This window comes from Leucoraja erinacea, unplaced genomic scaffold (genome assembly GCF_028641065.1).
Source record: "Leucoraja erinacea ecotype New England unplaced genomic scaffold, Leri_hhj_1 Leri_254S, whole genome shotgun sequence".
In the NCBI taxonomy this organism is placed as follows: Eukaryota; Metazoa; Chordata; class Chondrichthyes; order Rajiformes; family Rajidae; genus Leucoraja; species Leucoraja erinaceus.
Genome location: NW_026576155.1, coordinates 86,496 through 104,024, shown reverse-complemented (window position 1 = coordinate 104,024; position 17,529 = coordinate 86,496). Strand labels below are relative to the sequence as shown.

General features: G+C 50.7%; 1 protein-coding gene across 2 annotated transcripts in view; it reads right to left on the bottom strand.

Annotated features, from left to right (window-relative positions):
- Positions 1-16,427, bottom strand: part of uba5 (ubiquitin-like modifier activating enzyme 5) — a 30,019-nt gene extending 13,592 nt beyond the window's left edge. For both annotated transcript variants that reach the window (XM_055630157.1, XM_055630158.1), the window contains exons 1-7: positions 16,273-16,427; positions 9,158-9,203; positions 8,571-8,660; positions 6,581-6,690; positions 3,526-3,612; positions 2,075-2,159; positions 196-300 (exon numbers count right to left, since the gene is read on the bottom strand). In XM_055630157.1, the coding sequence (XP_055486132.1) occupies positions 196-300; positions 2,075-2,159; positions 3,526-3,612; positions 6,581-6,690; positions 8,571-8,660; positions 9,158-9,203; positions 16,273-16,418 (669 nt within the window). In that variant the 5' untranslated portion in view covers positions 16,419-16,427. The remainder of the gene's footprint in view (positions 1-195; positions 301-2,074; positions 2,160-3,525; positions 3,613-6,580; positions 6,691-8,570; positions 8,661-9,157; positions 9,204-16,272) is intronic.
- Between the last annotated feature and the right edge of the window lie 1,102 nt (positions 16,428-17,529).

Sequence of the window (17,529 nt, the reverse complement as noted above, 5' to 3'; positions counted from 1 at the left end):
TCAGGGGATATGGAGAGAAGGCAGGAACGGGGTACTGATTGTGGATGATCAGCCATGATTATATTGAAGGGCTAAATGGCCAGCTCCTGCACCTATTCTCTATGTTTCGAAGTACATGTGATTATTATGGATCCATCAATCCAGTTTAGCCTGTGGAAGAGCGATGATGAAGTGATGGAAAATGCAGGCACGTACCGCGAAGCAGGCAGTTTCTCCGGGAATAATGAGCTGGATATGTCCTGAGACGGCGTTCTCACTCACTCCGGACTCCATCCACACCTGGGGAAGCTCATTGCAGGCCTGGAGAACAGAGAGAACTTCAAACACAACATTTACCACCATGCCGCCAGGACTAGAGGGACTGGGATACGGGGAGAAAGGTTGGGGGCAGGCTGGGACTCTATTCCCAGGAGCACAGGAGGATCCCTGAAGGTCGAATTGCAGGTAGATAAGGTGGTCAAAAAGGCTTTTGGCACTTTGGCCTTCATCAGTCAGAATATTGAGTATAGAAATTGGGAGTTTAAGAAGGAACTGCAGATGCTGGAAAATCGAAGGTGGACAAAAGTGCTGGAGAAACTCAGCGGGTGCAGCAGCATCTATGGAGCGAAGGAAATAATCAACGTTTCGGGCCGAAACCCTTCTTCAGACTATTTCCTTCGCTCCATAGATGCTGCTGCACCCGCTGAGTTTCTCCAGCACTTTTGTCTAACAAAGAAATTGGGAGGTCATGTTGCAGTTGTATAAGACATCGTTGGTGAGGCCGCATTTAGAGTATTGTGTTCAGTTCTGGGCACCATGTTATAGGAAAGATGTTGTCAAGCTTGAAAGGGCTCAGAGAAGATGTTGCCAGGACTAGAGGGTGTGAGCTATAGGGAGAGGTTGAGTAGGCTGGGTCTCTATTCCATAGAGAGTAGGAGGATGAGGGGAGATCTTGTAGAGATACAAAATCATTAGAGGAATAGATCAGGTAGATGCACAGAGTCTCTTGCCCAGAGTAAGGGAATCGAGGACCAGAGGGCATAGGTTCAAGGTGAAGGGGAAAAGATTTAATAGGAATCTGAGGTGTAATGTTTTCACAGAAAGGGTGGTGGGTGTATGGAACGAGCTGCCAGAGGAGGTAGTTGAGGCTGCGACTATCCCAACGTTTAAGGAACAGGTGGATAGGACAGGTTTAGAGGGACATGGACCAAATGCTGGCAGGTGGGGCTACTGTAGATGGGGCATGTTGGTCTGTGTGGGCAAGGTGGGGCTAGTGTAGATGGGGCATGTTGGTCGGTTTGGGCAAGGTGGGGCTAGTGTAGATGGGGCATGTTGGTCGGTGTGGGACTAAGGTGATGGGGCTAGTGTAGATGGGGCATGTTGGTCGTAGTGGGGGTTGGTCGGGGTGGGGCTAGTGTAGATGGGGCATGTTGGTCGGTGTGGGACTAGTGTAGATGGGACATGTTGGTCGGGGTGGGACTAGTGTAGATGGGGCATGTTGGTCGGTGGGGCAGATGGGACTAGTGTAGATGGGGCATGTTGGTCGGGGGACTAGTGTAGATGGGGCTAGGGGTGGCTGGTGTAGATGGGACATGTTGGTCGGGCATGTGGGACTAGTGGGACTAGTGTAGATGGGACATGTTGGTCGGGGTGGGACTAGAGTGGTGGGGCTAGTGTAGATGGGGCATGTTGGTCGGTGTGGGCAAGGTGGGACTAGTGTAGATGGGGCATGTTGGTCGGTGTGGGAAGGTGGGACTAGTGTAGATGGGGCATGTTGGTCGGTGTGTGGGATGGGACTAGTGTAGATGGGGCATGTTGGTCGGTGTGGGCAAGGTGGGACTAGTGTAGATGGGGCATGTTGGTCGGTGTGAGCAAGGTGGGACTAGTGTAGATGGGACATGTTGGCCGGCGTGGGCCTGTTTCAAATGTATCACGCTATGATTCTATAACCTTGCGGCAAATGATCCATCAATCGGCATTGAATATTGGTGTAACCGCTGAGAACAAAGAGGCCACCATGCCGACTCTACAGTGAGGCAGCAGCTCTACCCACTACGCCACCGTGCCACACCAGTTCCATATAACGGCCACTCACCACGTTAATGGCCATCCGTGCTTCGAAGTTGTCCACGCAGCTGAGCACGAGGTCCACGGCCTTCCCCTCGATTAACCCACCGCCCCTAGTTGGAATACAGACACAGTACGGAGTTAGTGCCCCTTGTCAGAGCCGGCGCGGCGATGTACAGGCACGATGGCAAACTCTTTGCCGCGGCATCACGCGCCAGCACGGTTGCTGCCTCACAGCGCCAGAGACCCGGATTCAATCCCGACTGCGGGTGCTGTCTGTACGGAGTTTGCACGTTCTCCACGTGACCTGCGTGGGTTTTCTCTGGGTTCTCCGGTTTCCTCCCGCACTCCAAAGACGTGCAGGTTTGTAGGTTAATTGGCTTGTGTAAATTGTGTGTGTAGGATAGTGCTAGTGTACGGGGGGGGGGGGATCGCTAGTCCATGCGGACTCGGTGGGCCGAAGGGCCTGTTTATGCGCTGTATCTCTAAAGTATAAAGCAGGGGTCGGCACGCTACGGCCCCCAGGCTGAATGCGACCTGTAACCCGAAATTATCCAGCCCGCAGAATTCCGTCATCTTTGGTGCCTCCCGGGCCCGAGACTACGGCGATGCAAGGATGCCTGCGCTGGCGGCCGCAATGGCAGAGCCGCTGAGCGCGGACGAGTGCCGAGCTCTGGCCGTACCGCATCCTGCGCAAAGCCGCCGGCACGGCCGTGCACCTTCTGTGTCTGGGCTTCACTGTCGGGATCAAAGATCCGCTCGATGATCTTTGGTCGGGATCGGGGTTGTCAATAGGCCGGGGACGAGTGAGTATGAGCGGAGTCCTCGAAGGAGGCGGGATCCACTCTATAAGGACAGAGGATTTAAGGGCCTGTCCCACTTGGGCGTAATTTACGCGACAGGCCAGTACTTACTGTCGCGTGAAAATCCTCTAGCAGTATGACAGCCGCTCGCCAAGTGCTCTAGAGGGCCCTGCTTCTTGGGAGCCATTTGCGATATCGTTTGTACTTAGTCCGATCTCCGTGGCATGGATTTTCCCAGTGAAAATTTTTAAAACTATGCGCATTTTATACCCGGGTGGTCACATGGTGCGGCGCTCAAATGGCGCGCCAGTGGCGCAAGGTTCCAGACGTTGACGCACAGTGACGAATAATAAATTAGCATTGGCAACGTTCGTGCGTCACAGTGCGTAACCACGCACTACACGGTCGCCGTCAGTACTTCGGCGTGCGCAAGGGATACGTCACGCAGGTGGCGCGCGAGGATTTGAACATTCCAAAATCCTGGGGCACCGCGCGTTATCCCATACGCCACTGCACCTCACCACGTGCCATGCGCGCGTCACAACGCGCCAACCAATTTTTAGGATGTCGCGTAAATGACCCCCAAGTGGGACAGGCCCTTAAGGAAGGTGGACAGGTCAAGCAGCATCTACAGAGAGAGAGAAACACAATGGGTGATATGAGCCACGTATCTGACCTGATTCGGTCCATGAAGTGCTGGAAGTTGTCCAGTGTCGTGATATTGTAGTTGTGAACTTCAAACTCCACATCAGGGTTAATGTTCCTGCAGATCCAATGACAGTAAATCTTTCATCAGCCAATAGACAATAGGTGCAGGAGTAGGCCATTTGGCCCTTCGAGCCAGCACCGCCATTCAATGTGATCATGGCTGATCATCCCCAATCAGTACCCCGTTCCTGCCTTCTCCCCATATCCCCTGCCTCCGCTATCTTTAAGAGCCCTATCTAGCTCTCTCTTGAAAGCATCCAGAGAACCTGCCTCCACTGCCCTCTGAGGCAGAGAATTCCACAGACTCACCACTCTCTGTGAGAAAAAATGTTTCCTCATCTCCGTTCTGAATGGCTTACTCCTTATTCTTAAACTGTGGCCCCTGGTTCTGGACTCCCCCAACATTGGCAACATGTTTCCTGCCTCTAGCGTGTCCAAGCCCTTAACAATCTTACGTGTTTCAATGACATTCCCTCTCATCCTTCTAAACTACAGAGTGTCCAAGCCCAGCTGCTCCATTCTCTCAGCATATAACAGTCCCGCCATCCCGGGAATTTACTTTGTGAACCTATGCTGCACTCCCTCAATAGCAAGAATGTCCTTCATCATATTAGGGGACCAAAACTGCACATAATATGCCCGTTGCGAGTGTTGCAAAAATACATTAGCCACCTTGTTGCAAGCACAATGGATAGAGATGATGTGGATGAGAATGCACATGGCATGATTATCAGGTTTGCAGATGATATAAAAGTGGGTAGACAAAAATGCTGGAGAAACTCAGCGGGTGAGGCAGCATCTATGGAGCGAAGGAATAGGTGACGTTTCAGGTCACTGCCTCACCCGCTGAGTTTCTCCAGCATTTTTGTCTACCAAATTTTTACAGCATCTGCAGTTCTTTCTTAAATGTAAAAGTGGGTGGTATTGTGGATCATGAAGATGGTTAGTCATAGAGTGATACGGTGTGGAAACAGGCCCTTCGGCCCAACTCGCCCACACCAGCCAACAATGTCCTAGCTGCACTAGTCCCACCTGCCTACGCTTGGTCCATATCCCTCCAAACCTGTCCTATCCATGTACCTGTCCAACTGTTTCTTGTACGATGGGGTAGTCCCAGCCTCAACTACCTCCTCTGGCAGCTCGTTCCATACACCCACCACCCCTTGTGTGAAAAAGTTACCCCTTGGATTCCTATCCTATTTTCCCCTTCACCTTGAACCTATGTCCTCTGGTGCTCGATTCCCCAACTCTGGGCGAGAGACTCTGTGCATCTACCTGATCTATTCCTCTCATGATTTTATACACCTCTATAAGATCTCAAATATTGCAGCAAGATTTCGATCGGTTGGCCAGGTGGGCTGAGGAATGGTTGATGGAATTTACAGCTTTGGGCATCATAGGTAACAGGAAAGATGTCGTTAAGCTAGAAAGTGTGCCGAGAAGATTTACGAGTATGTTGTCCGGGACAAGAGGGTGTGAGCCACAGGGAGAGGTTGAGTAAGCTGGGACTAGTCCATGGAGCGCAGGAGGACGAGGGATCTCCCTTTAGCTCAGGCCCTCAGGTCCTGGAGAACATGGATCAGTGAGGTTTCAGGACGCGTCAGACTGACTGAAACTAAGCAGCATAATCAAGGACCAGTCTCACCCCCGTCCTCTCCCTCATCACCCCTCCCCCAACAGGCAAGAGGTACAGAAGTGTGACAACACACACCTCCACATTCAGGGGCAGTTTCTTCCCGGCTGTAAACAGGCAACTGAAACGTCCTCTCACCAACTAGAGGGCGGTCCTGGCCTCCTACTTTCCTCATTGGAGACCCTCGGACTATCTTTAATTGGACTTTACTGGCTTTACGTTGCACTAAAGGTCATTCACGTTATCCCCTTTATCCTGTATCTGTACTCTGCGGACGGCTCGATTGTAATCATGTATAGTCTTTTTGCTGGCTGGATAGCACGGTGTGGCAGCAGTAGAGCTGCTGCCTCACAGCTCCAGAGACCCGGGTTCCATCCTGACTACGGGTGCTGTCTGTACGGTGCTTGCACGTTTTCCCCGTGACCTGCGTGGGTTTTCTCCGGGTGCTCCGGTTTGTTCCCACACTCCAAAGACGTGCAGGATTGCAGGTTAATTGGCTTGGTATAAATGTGAAATGTCCCCGGTGTGTGTAGGATAGTGTTAGTGTGCAGGGATTACTGGTCAGTGCGAGCTCGGTGGGCCGTAAGGGCCTGTTTCCGTGCCGTATCTCTAAACTAAACTGCGTCTGTACACACTGTGGGCAGCTCGATTGTACTCATGTTTAAGAAGGAACTGCAGATGCTGGAAAATCGAAAGTAGATAAAAATGCCGGAGAAACTCAGCGGGTGCGGCAGCATCTATGGAGCGAAGGAAATAGGCAACGTTTCGGCCTGAGTTTCTCCAGCATTTTACAATAGAATAGACAATAGACAATAGACGCAGGAGGAGGCTTTTTGGCCCTTCGAGCCAGCACCGCCATTCAATGTGATCATGGCTGATCATCCCCAATCAGTACCCCGTTCCTGCCTTCTCCCCTTATCCCCTGACTCTGCTATCTTTAAGGGCCCTATCTAGCTCTCTCATGAAAGTATCCAGAGAACTGGCCTCCACCACCCTCTGAGGCAGAGAATTCCACAGGCTCACAACTCTCTGTGTGAAAAAGTGTTTCCTCATCTCCGTTCTAAATGGCCTACCCCTTATTCTTAAACTGTGGCCCCTGGTTCTGGACTCCCCCCAACATCGGGAACACGTTTCCTGCCTCTAGTGTGTCCAAGCCCTTAATAATCTTATATGTTTCAATGAGATCCCCCTCATCCTTCTAAACGCATCTACCTTTATCTACCTTCGATTGTACTCATGTAGTCTTGCCGCTGAAGGGATAGCACGCGACAGCGGGTTCTAGCATCAGTGCCCTGTACGACGAGACACTGCTCTGCTCTGGGTGGGTAGGTGGCTCTGCTGAGATGCGCTGAGCTGCGGAGCGCTTGCGTTAACCGTCCGGGCGTTTTACCTCAGCGTGCCCTTGGCTGCCTCCACCTTGCTGAGCCCGGCCTGGTGCGGCTGGAAGAAGAGGCGGTTCATGTTGGCCAGCTCCACTCTGTCGTAATCAAACAGCAGCAGCTGCAAGTTACAATGGGGAAACAGCCTTGTCAGGTCATAGAAACAATAGACATTAGGTGCCGGAGTAAGCCATTCGGCCCTTATAGCCAGCACCGCCATTCAATGTGATCACGGCTGATCATCCACAATCGGTATCCCGTTCCGGCTTTTTCTCCCATATCCCTTGATTCCGTTAGCCCGAAGAGCTCTATCTAACTCTCTCTCGAAAACATCCAGTGAATTGGCCTCCACTGCCTTCTGCAGCAGAGAATACCACAGATTCACAACTCTCTGGGTGTAAAAGTGTTTCCTCATCTCCGTTCTAAATGGCCTACCCCTTATTTTTAAACTGTGGCCCCTGATTCTGGACTCCCCCCAACATCGGGAACATGTTTCCTGCATCCACCCTGTCCAATCCGTTAAGCATTTTAAATGTTTCTAAAAGGTCATAAGGAACAGAATTAGGCCATTGGGCGCATCGTGCCTACATCGTGGGGATGAGCGGGGTGAGCTTATCTTACATCGAGGATGGTGAGTGTTCATGTCATAAGGGCGGCACGGTGGCGCAGCGGTAGAGTTGCTGCCTCACAGCGCCAGAGACACGGGTTCCATCCTGACATCGGGCGCTGTCTGTATGGAGTTTGTACGTTCCACCCGTGACCATGTGGGCTTTCTCCGGGTGCTCCGGTTTCCTCCCACACACCAAAGACGCACAGGTTTGTAGGTTAATTGGCTTCAGTATAAATGTAAATTATCCCAAGTGTGTGTAGGGTGGTGTTAATGTGCGGGGATCGCTGGTTGCCATGGACTCAGTGGGCCGAAGGGCCTGTTTCCTCGCTGTATCTCCAAACTTAAATAATAGGAGCAGAATTAGGCCATTTGGCCCATGGAGTCTAAATCTTCAAGCAGCTGGTTAAATCCCAAATGGGATTTGTATGGGTTTTATTGGAGGTGGTGAGTGCCTGAACTGAGCTGCCTGGGGTGGGGGTGGAGGCAGAGCATTTGTGGTACTTTACACAGGGGGTTCGGAGAGGAGAGAAGCCAACTTGGTTTGGTCTAGATGTCGGAGGTTGAGGCAAACGTGATAGAAGTATGTAGAGGGAGTGGAGGGTGACGGAGTCAGAGTGAGAGAGAGTGTGTGGGAGAGTGAGAGAATGTAAGAGAGTGTGAGAGTGTGAGTGAGAGTTTGAGTGTGACAGAGTGTGTGTGTGTGTGTAGGAAAGTGTGAGAGATTGAGTGAGTGTGAGAGAGCATGGGTGAGTGTGTGAGAGTGTGAGTGTGAGAGAATGTGTGTGTGAGAGTGTGTGAGAGAGTGCGTGTGAGAGAGTGCGTGTGAGAGAGTGCGTGTGAGAGAGTGCGTGTGAGAGAGTGTGTGTGAGAGAGAGTGTGTGTGTGTGAGAGAGTGAAAGGGAGAGAAAGAGAGAGAGAGATAGAGAGGGAGAAAGAGAGCGAAAGAGACAGTGAGAGAAAGAGAGTGAGAGAAGAGAGAGAGAAAGATAAAGAGAAAGATAAAGAGAAAGAGAGAGAGGAGAAAGAGAGGAGAGAGAGTAGTAGTGTGTGTGTGTGTGTGTGTGTGTGTGTGTGTGTGTGTGTGTGTGTGTGTGTGTGTGTGTGTACGGAGTTTGTACGTTCTCCCCGTGACCCGTGTGGGTTTTCTCCGAGATCCTCCGTTCCCTCCCACACTCCGAAGACACACAGGTTTGTAGGTTAATTGGCTTGGTAAATGTGAAGGATAGTGTTAAGCGTGGGGGATCGCTGGTGGACGTGGACTTGGTGGGCTGAAGGGCCTGTTTCCGCGCTGTATCTCTATACTAAACTAAGACAATAAAACACTCTCAACTCCCTCGTGAATGGTCTCTGCTGGAGGAAGGTGAGGAGGGAAAGGAGGCAGCTTGCATTACCTTACCGATGCCGCACCTTGTCAGCATTTCCGCCGCCACGCTGCCCACTCCGCCAACGCCCACCACGGCCACGGCAAACTGCCGGATCCTCTGTGTTCAAATCAGGAGAAGAACAGTCAGACATCACACATAGAACATCAGAAGGACAGTCAGACATCACACCATCCTCTCTACAGGGTCTGTCCCACTTTCACGAGTTATTCACGAATCCTCATGAGTTATTCACCAATTCTTCTCAGTTTTCAAACTCGCAGAATGTTCGTAACAAGTCCGTAGGAGTCTGTGGGTATATATCGTGGAGGCTCGTTATGCCAGCCGTAGGTACAAGGGGCTAATTGTTTACTCGTGGACATTTTTCATCATGCTGAAAATACCTCCCGACTTACCTGATGCCCCACGTACCTACGGCTGGCATTACGAGCCGCTACGACATATCTATGGACTCCTACGGACTCGTTACGAACATTCTGCGAGTTTGAAAACTCAGGAGAGTACGTGAATAACTCGGGAGAATTTGTGAATAACTCAGGAAAGTGGGGCAGGTCCTTTAGAGAGACAGCACAGAGAGACTCACAAACCCCGCTCACCTCATAATCCTCCACAATGCCCATCCGCTTCAGCGCCATCAGCCGGCTAAACCAAACAGAAAAAATAAGCAACCGGGTGAGATAGAGATAGAGACCGAACTACATTCATTCACAATACTCTGAAAGGGACACTTACAAATTTTAGACCCGAGACGAGATACAGAGCGGAAACAGGCCTTTCAACCCACCCAGTCCGCACCGACCAGCGATCACCCCCCGTACACTAACACTATCCTACACAATATGAACAATTTACAATATTTTTCACCAAAGCCAATTAACCGACGTCTTTGGAGTGTGGTAGGAAACCAGAGCATCCGGAGAAAACCTACATGGTCCCAGGGAGAACGTGCAAACTCCCTATAGAAAGCACCTGTGGTCAGGATCGAACCCGGGTCTCTGGCACTGTTCCAAGTATAATATAATATTATTACGAGGTTTCCTCGTATAACTGACATGGAAACAAAGAAAATAGGTGCAGGAGCATGCCATTCAGCCCTTCGAGCCAGCACCGCCATTCAATATGATCATGGCTGATCATCCACATGGCAGTGGGCCTTCTGTGCCAGAGAATCCCACAGAGTCCCACAGATTCACAACTCTCTGGGTGAAAATGTTTTTCCTCATCTCAGTCCTAAATGGCTTACCCCTTATTCTTAAACTGTGACCCCTGGTTCTGGACTCCCCCAACATCGGGAATTGCATCTAGCCTGTCAAATCTCTTAATAATTTTATATGTTCCTACAAGATCCCCTCTCATCCTTCTCAATTCCAGTGAATACAAGACCAGTCGACCCATTCTTTCATCATATGCCAGTCCCACCATCCCGGGAATTAACCTGGTGAACCTATGCTGCACTCCCTCCATAGCAAGAATGTCCTCCAATTAGGAGACCAAAAATGTACCCAATACTCCAGGTGTGATTCCACCAGGGCCCTGTGCAACTGCAGTAGGACCTCCCCACTCAAATGACGGGCCAGAACTCAAAGATTATCAACCACTGTAATTTTGTACAGTATTGTCAAAGTATTGTCAAAAGACAGTGAAGAACCCGCTACAAACATAGAACAGTGCAGCACATGGACAGGCCCTTCGGCCCACAATGTCTGTGCCAAACATGATGCCGTTAAAGTAATCTCCTCCGCCTGCATGTGATCCATGTCCCTGCATATCCATGTGCCGATCCAAAAGCCTCTTAAACACCACTATCTGCCTCCACCATCATCCCTGGCAGCGCGTTCCAGGCACCCACCTCCCTCTGTGTAAAAAAACCTGCCCCGCACATCTCCTTTAAACTTTGCCCCTCTCACCTTAATGCTAGGTCCTTTAGATTTTGATAATTCCACTCAAGGGAAAAGATTCGGACTGTCTACCCTATCTACGCTTCTCGTAATGTTATACACATCGATCAGGTCCCCCTTCAATCGGAATTATTGATTCCAAATGACTACATTATGGAAAATAGTAATGTTAAAGTCTCATGATGTGCTACAATGCTGAGAACAATACTCTGCACAATGTATAGATAGCCACAGAGTGCTGGAGTAACTCAGTGGCTCAGGCAGCATCTATGGAGAACATGGATAGGTGGCGTTTCACAGAGTGCTGGAGTAACTCAGCGGCTCAGACTGCATCTCTGGAGAAAAAGATTAGGTGACATGTGAGGTCAGACACCTTCTTCAGACTCCTCTTTGATCTGAAAATAGACACAAAATGCTGGAGTAACTCAGCGGGACCTCTTTGCTGTACCTATTTTTGAACTTGACGAGGTATTATCTGATTTGTTCGAAAACAAAGCAATATAAAGTTGTTCACCATAACAGGTAACAATAAATAACGGTAAACCTCAGTGTTGTCAAGGCAAGTCAAGTCAAGAGAGTTTATTGTCATGTGCCCCAGATGGACAATGAAATTCTTGCTTGCTGCAGCACAACAGAATATTGTAAACAAAAATACAGTTAAGTGTGTCTATATAGCATAAACCATATATACACACACATAAATAAAAAGATAAAGTGCAATAGGCTGTTATAGTTCAGAGTTTGTTTGATGTCGTGTTTAATAGCCTGATGGCTGTGGGGAAGTAGCTGTTCCTGAACCTGGTTTCATGCTCCTGTACCTTCTACCTGATGGCAGCAGAGAGATGAGTGAGTGGCCAGGATGTTGTGGGTCCTTGATGATGTTGGCTACCTTTTTGAGGCAGCAACTGCAATAGATCCCTTCGATGGTGGGGAGGTCAGAGCCGGTGATGGACTGGGCAGTGGTCACAACTTTCTGCATTCTTTTCCTGGACGCTCAAGTTGCCGAACCAAGCCACGATGCAGTCGGTCAGCATGCTCTCTACTGTGCACCTGTAAGAGGTTAGAGAGAGTCCTCCTTGATATACCGACTCTCCGTAATCTTCTCGGGAAGTAGAGGCGCTGATGTGCTTTCTTTATAATTGCATCAGTGTGCTGGGACCAGGAAAGATCGTCGGAAATATGCACGCCCAGGAATTTGAAGTTCTTGACCCTTTCCACCATCGTCCCGTTGATATAAACAGGATTGTGGTTTCCCATCCTACCTCTTCCAAAGTCCACAATCAGTTCCTTGGTTTTGCTGGTGTTGAGAACCAGGTTATCGTGCTGGCCATGACATCAGTTGAACAACCCAGTGCTGGCAGCTCGGTTAACCGTGCAAGACAGAGAGCCTTGGATGCATGGGCGCACACTGACAACACCAACATAGTCGCAACGAGTTGACCCCGCTCTCTCTCCTCAGTCGTGAATGAAACCAGGGTTTTGTTTCACCTAACGCCAGCTGTGATCAGCGATACAGAATGGCAGGATCAAAGGGAAACCATTTGGGCCATTGAGTCAACCCAGAGTACAGTCCCATTATTCTGGACCCGAAACGTCGCACATTCCTTCTCTCCAGAGATGCTGCCCCACCCGCTGAGTTACTCCAGCATTTTGTGTCTCCCTCCTATTATTCCACAGCCCAGCTATAGGTTCACACGTCCGTTAATCCCTTATCCTGTATCTGTACACTGTGGACGGCTCGATTGTAATCATGTATTGTCTTTCAGCTGACTGGATAGCACGCAACAAAAAAGCTTTTCACTGTACCTCGGTACACGTGACAATAAACTAAACTGATATAAGTGATAGGAGCAGAATTAAGCCAGTCGGCCCATCGAGTCTACTCTGCCATTCAATCATGACTGATCTATCTCTCCCTCCTAACCCCATTCTCCTGCCTTCTCCCCATAACCCAACACAATTACTTTAACAAAGGAATTAAATGTAACATCTCCAAGTTTGCGGATGACACAAAGCTGAGTGGCAGTGTGAGCTGCGAGGAGGATGCTATGAGTCTGCAGGGAGACTTGGATAAATTGGGCGAATGGGCAGATGCATGGCAGTTGCAGCATAATGTGGATAAATGTGAGGTTATTCACTTTGGTGGCAAGAACAGGAAGGCAGATTATTATCTGAATGGTGTCAGATTAGGATAAGGGGAGGTCAATAGTCAATAGTCTATTTATTTGTCATTTGGACCCCTGGAGGTCCAAATGAAATGCCGTTTCTGCAGTCATACATTACACATAAATAGACCCCAGACACAACATAATTTACATTTTACATAAACATCCATCACATAGCTGTGATGGAAGGCCAAAAAAACTTATCTCTCCACTGCACTCTCCCCCCCCACCCCCCCGATGTTAGAGTCAAAGTCAAAGCCCCGGCTGGCGATGGCGATTGTCCCGCGGCCATTAAAGCCACGCCGGGTGGTGCGAGGTCACACACCGGGTCTTGGTGTTAGAGACCCCGGCGTGCGCTCGCAGAGTCCCGCGGCCATTCCAAGCCGCGCGGGGCAGTGGTGTTAGGCCCCGCTCCAGGAGCTCTTCGACCCCGCAATTCGGGCGGGTGAAGTCACCGTTGCAGGAGCCCCGAAAAGCGGTCTCCCTCCAGGGATCCGCGGGCTCCCGGTGCCGCCGTCCGCAGACCCGCAGTAGCAGCCTCTGCATCAGCAGCAGCAGCGGCAGCGGCAGCAGCAGCAGCAGCAGCGGTAGCGGCAGCGCTCCTCCACCGCTCCCGCTCCGGTCTCGGCCAGCTCCGCGACGGTGAGGTGAGTCGGCACCAGAGTCCCCGGCTTCTTCTGTTGGAGGCCGCTCCTCGTTGCGGCCCCAACGACAACTGAGACCCGACGAGAAAAGGTCGGGTCTCCAGTGCAGGGAGAGATTGAAAAGTTTCCCCCCCCCCCCTCCCACCCCACCCCCACCCCCCCCCACACACACACACCCCAACAAAAAATAACAAAAACTACATATAAACATAGACAAAAAATAATAAAAACGCGGACGTGCTGCAGAGGCCGCTGCTGACCAGAGTCGCGCCGCCTACCTAGGTGCAACGAGACCTGGGTGCGCTTGTACATCAGTCACTGAAAGTAAGCATGCAGGTACAGCAGGCAGTGAAGAAAGCTAATGGCATGTTGGCCTTCATTGCGAAAGGCTTTGAGTTTAGAAGCAAGGAAGTCCTACTGCAGTTGTACAGGGCCCTGGTGAGACCGCACCTGGAGCATGGTGTGCAATTTATTGTTGCCATTGAGGGCGTTTGTGGAGTGCCTCCGTGATGGATTCTTAGAGCAGCTTGTGCTGGAGCCTACCAGAGAGAAGGCAATTCTGGATGTAGTGTTGTGTAATGAACCAGATTTGATAAGGGAACTCAAGGTAAAGGAGCCATTAGAAGGTAGTGACCATAATATGTTTCAATTTACAATTTGAGAGGGAGAAGAGTAAATCAGAGGTGTCGGTGTTACAGTTGAATAAAGGGGACTCTGGAGCCATGAGGGAGGAGCTGGCCAAAGTTGACTGGAAAGATACACTAGCAGGGATGACGGTAGAACAACAATGGCAGGTATTTCTGGGAATAATACAGAAGGTGCAGGATCAGTTCATTCCAAAGAGGAAGAAAGATTCTAAGGGGAGTAAGGGGCGACCGTGGCTGACAAGGGACGTCAGGGACAGTATAAAAATAAAAGAGAAGTACAACGTAGCAAAGATGAGCGTGAAGCAAGAGGATTGGGCAACTTTTAAAGAGCAACAGAAGATAACTAAAAAGGCAATACGGGGAGAAAAGATGAGGTACGAAGGTAAGCTAGCCAAGAATATAAAGGAGGATAGTAAAAGCTTCTTTAGGTATGTGAAGAAGAAAAAAAATAGTTAAGACCAAAGTTGGACCCTTGAAGACTGAAAAAGGTAAATTTATTATGGGGAACAAGGAAATGGCAGATGAGTTGAACAGGTACTTTGGATCCATCTTCACGAAGGAAGACACAAACAATGTCCCTGATATACTAGTGGCCAAAGGTTCTGGGGTGAAGGAGGTACTGAAGGAAATTCACATTAGGCAGGAAATGGTGTTGAGTAGACTGATGGGACTGAAGGCTGATAAATCCCCAGGGCCTGATGGTCTGCATCCCAGGGTACTTAAGGAAGTGGCTCTAGAAATCGTGGACACATTGGTGATCATTTTCCAATGTTCTATAGATTCTGGATCAGTTCCTGGGGATTGGAGGATAGCTGATGTTACCCCACTTTTTAGGAGAGAGAAAACAGGAAATTATAGACCAGTTAGCCTGACATCGGTGGTGAGGAAGATGCTGGAGTCAATTATAAAAGATGAAATAGCGGCACATTTGGATAGCAATAACAGGATCGGCCCGAGTCATCATGGATTTACGAAGGGCAAATTCTGCTTGACTAATCTTCTGGAGTTTTTTGAGGATGTAACTAGGAAAATGGACAAGGGAGATCCAGTGGATGTAGTGTACCTGGACTTTCAGAAAGCATTTGATAAGGTCCCACATAGTTTAGTGGGCAAAATGAGGGCACATGGTATTGGGGGTAGAGTGCTGACATGGATAGAAAATTGGTTGGCAGACAGCAAACAAAGAGTAGGTATTAACGGGTCCCTTTCAGAATGGCAGGCAGTGACTAGTGGGGTACCGCAAGGTTCGATGCTGGGACTGCAGCTAATTAAAATATACATTAATGATTTAGATGAAGGGATTCAAAGCAACATTAGCAAATTTGCAGATGACACAAAGCTGGGTGGCTGTGTGAACTGTGAGGAGGATGCTATGAGAATGCAGGGTGGCTTGGACAGGTTGGGGGAGTCGGCAGATGCATGGCAGATGCAGTTTAATGTGGATGATGTTAGGTTATCCACTTTGGTGACAAAAACAGCAAGGCAGATTATTATCTAAATGGTGTCAAGTTGGGAAAAGGGGAAGTACAACGGGATCTGGGTGTCCTTGTTCATTAGGCAATGAAAGTAAGGATGCAGGTACAGCAGGCAGTGAAGAAAGCGAATGGCCTGTTGGCCTTCATAACAAGAGGAGTTGCGTATAGGAGCAAGGAGGTCCTTCTGCAGTTGTACAGGGCCCTAGTGAGACCACACCTGGAGTATTGTGTGCAGTTTTGGTCCCCTAATTTGAGGAAGGACATTCTTGCTATTGAGGGAGTGCAGCGTAGGTTTACAAGGTTAATTCCCGGGATGGCGGGACTGTCATATGATGAGAGAATGGAGAGGCTGGGCTTGTACACTCTGGTGTTTAAAAGGATGAGATGGGATCTTATTGAAACATATAAGATTATTAAGGGTTTAGACACGCTAGAGGCAGGAAACATGTTCCTGATGTTGGGGGAGTCCAGAACCAGGGGCCACAGTTTAAGAATAAGGAGTAAGCCATTTGGAACGGAGATGAGGAAACAATTTTTCTCACAGAGAGTTGTGAGTCTGTGGAATTCTCTGCCTCAGAGGGCGGTGGAGGCTGGTTCTCTGGATACTTTCAGGAGACAGCGAGATAGGGCTCTTAAAAATAGCGGAGTCAGGGGATATGGGGAGAAGGCAGGAACAGGGTACTGATTGGGGATGATCAGCCATGATCACATTGAATAGCGGCACTGGCTCGAAGGGCCAAATGGCCTACTCCTGCACCTATTGTCTATTTTATATACATTGTGGAAACAGGCCCTTCGGCCCAACTTGCCCGCACCGGCCAACATTGTCCCAGCTGCACCTCTCTCTCTCTCCCTGTCTGTCCACCGGGCCGCTCCCCTCACCTGTACGGGTTGGAGTCGGTCACCTCGGCGCTCATTCGGCCCGCGGGCCGCTCCCCGCCCGCCGCCATCACCGCGTCCCGGTCCCGGTGCCACAGTGCCGCCGCCGCCGCTCCCCCTGGCGTCCCGGTGCCGCTGTCACAGCGCATCGGCGGCCGGCGGACACCGCTCACGTCACCAGAGGGCGGGGCTACAGCAGCGCCACGTGGCGGGGGCCGGGTGACGTCAGCGGCCGAAGGGACGGGACGAGTCAGAATCTGATTGGCCCAAGTTGCGGCCACTCCCCTTCCAGGACAGGGTGACGTCAGCGGTCAGCCGCAGCCCTGCCCCTTCATTGCTACGCGCGTGACGTAACCGCGTCAATGTCGACGCCCCCGGCAACGCCCTCCCATAGCAACGTCCCTGACAACGGCCCCTAGCGACGGCCCTCCTAGCAACGTTCCCAAAGACACGCTAACGGCAACACGCTCCCTTGCGACGACTCCCGCTAGCAATGGTCCCCCCCTAGCAACGGCCCCCCTAGCAACAGCCCCCCCCCTGGCAACAGCCCCCCCGGCCACAGCATCCCCGGCCACAGCACCCCCAGCAACAGCCCCCCTAGCAACAGCCCCCCTAGCAACAGCCCCCCTAGCAACAGCCTACCCGGCAACAGCCCCCCCGGCAACAGCCCCCCTGGCAACAGCCCCCTAGCACCAGCCCCCCTAGCAACACCCAACACCCCCTAGCGATGGCCCCTAGTAACAGCCTCCCTGGCAACACCCCCAGCAACACTCCCTGGCGACGGCCCCTAGTGACGACCCTGAGCTCTGGCATTGGCTTCCGCTTTCCCGCCCACTCGGCTGCCCCGCGTTGTCTATCCGCCCGCCGCGAGGGAGAGACCGACCTGTGGGTGTGAACGGCCTAGAGAGAGTGGATGTGGAGAGGATGTCTCCACTAGTGGGAGAGTCTAGGACCAGAGGTCACAGCCTCAGAATTAATGAACGTGCCTTTAGGAAGGAGATGAGGAGGAATTTATTTAGTCAGAAGGTGGTGAATCTGTGGAATTATTTGCCACAGATGTCTGTGGAGGCCGTCAGTGGATATTTTTAAGGCAGAGATGGATAGATTCTTGATTAGTACGGGTGTCAGGGGGTTATGGGGAGAAGGCAGGAGAATGGGGTTAGGTAGACAAAAAGAGAGAGTTAGAAAGAGCTCTTAAAGATAGCGGAGTCAGGGGTTATGGGGAGAAGGCAGGAACAGGGTACTGATTGTGGATGATCA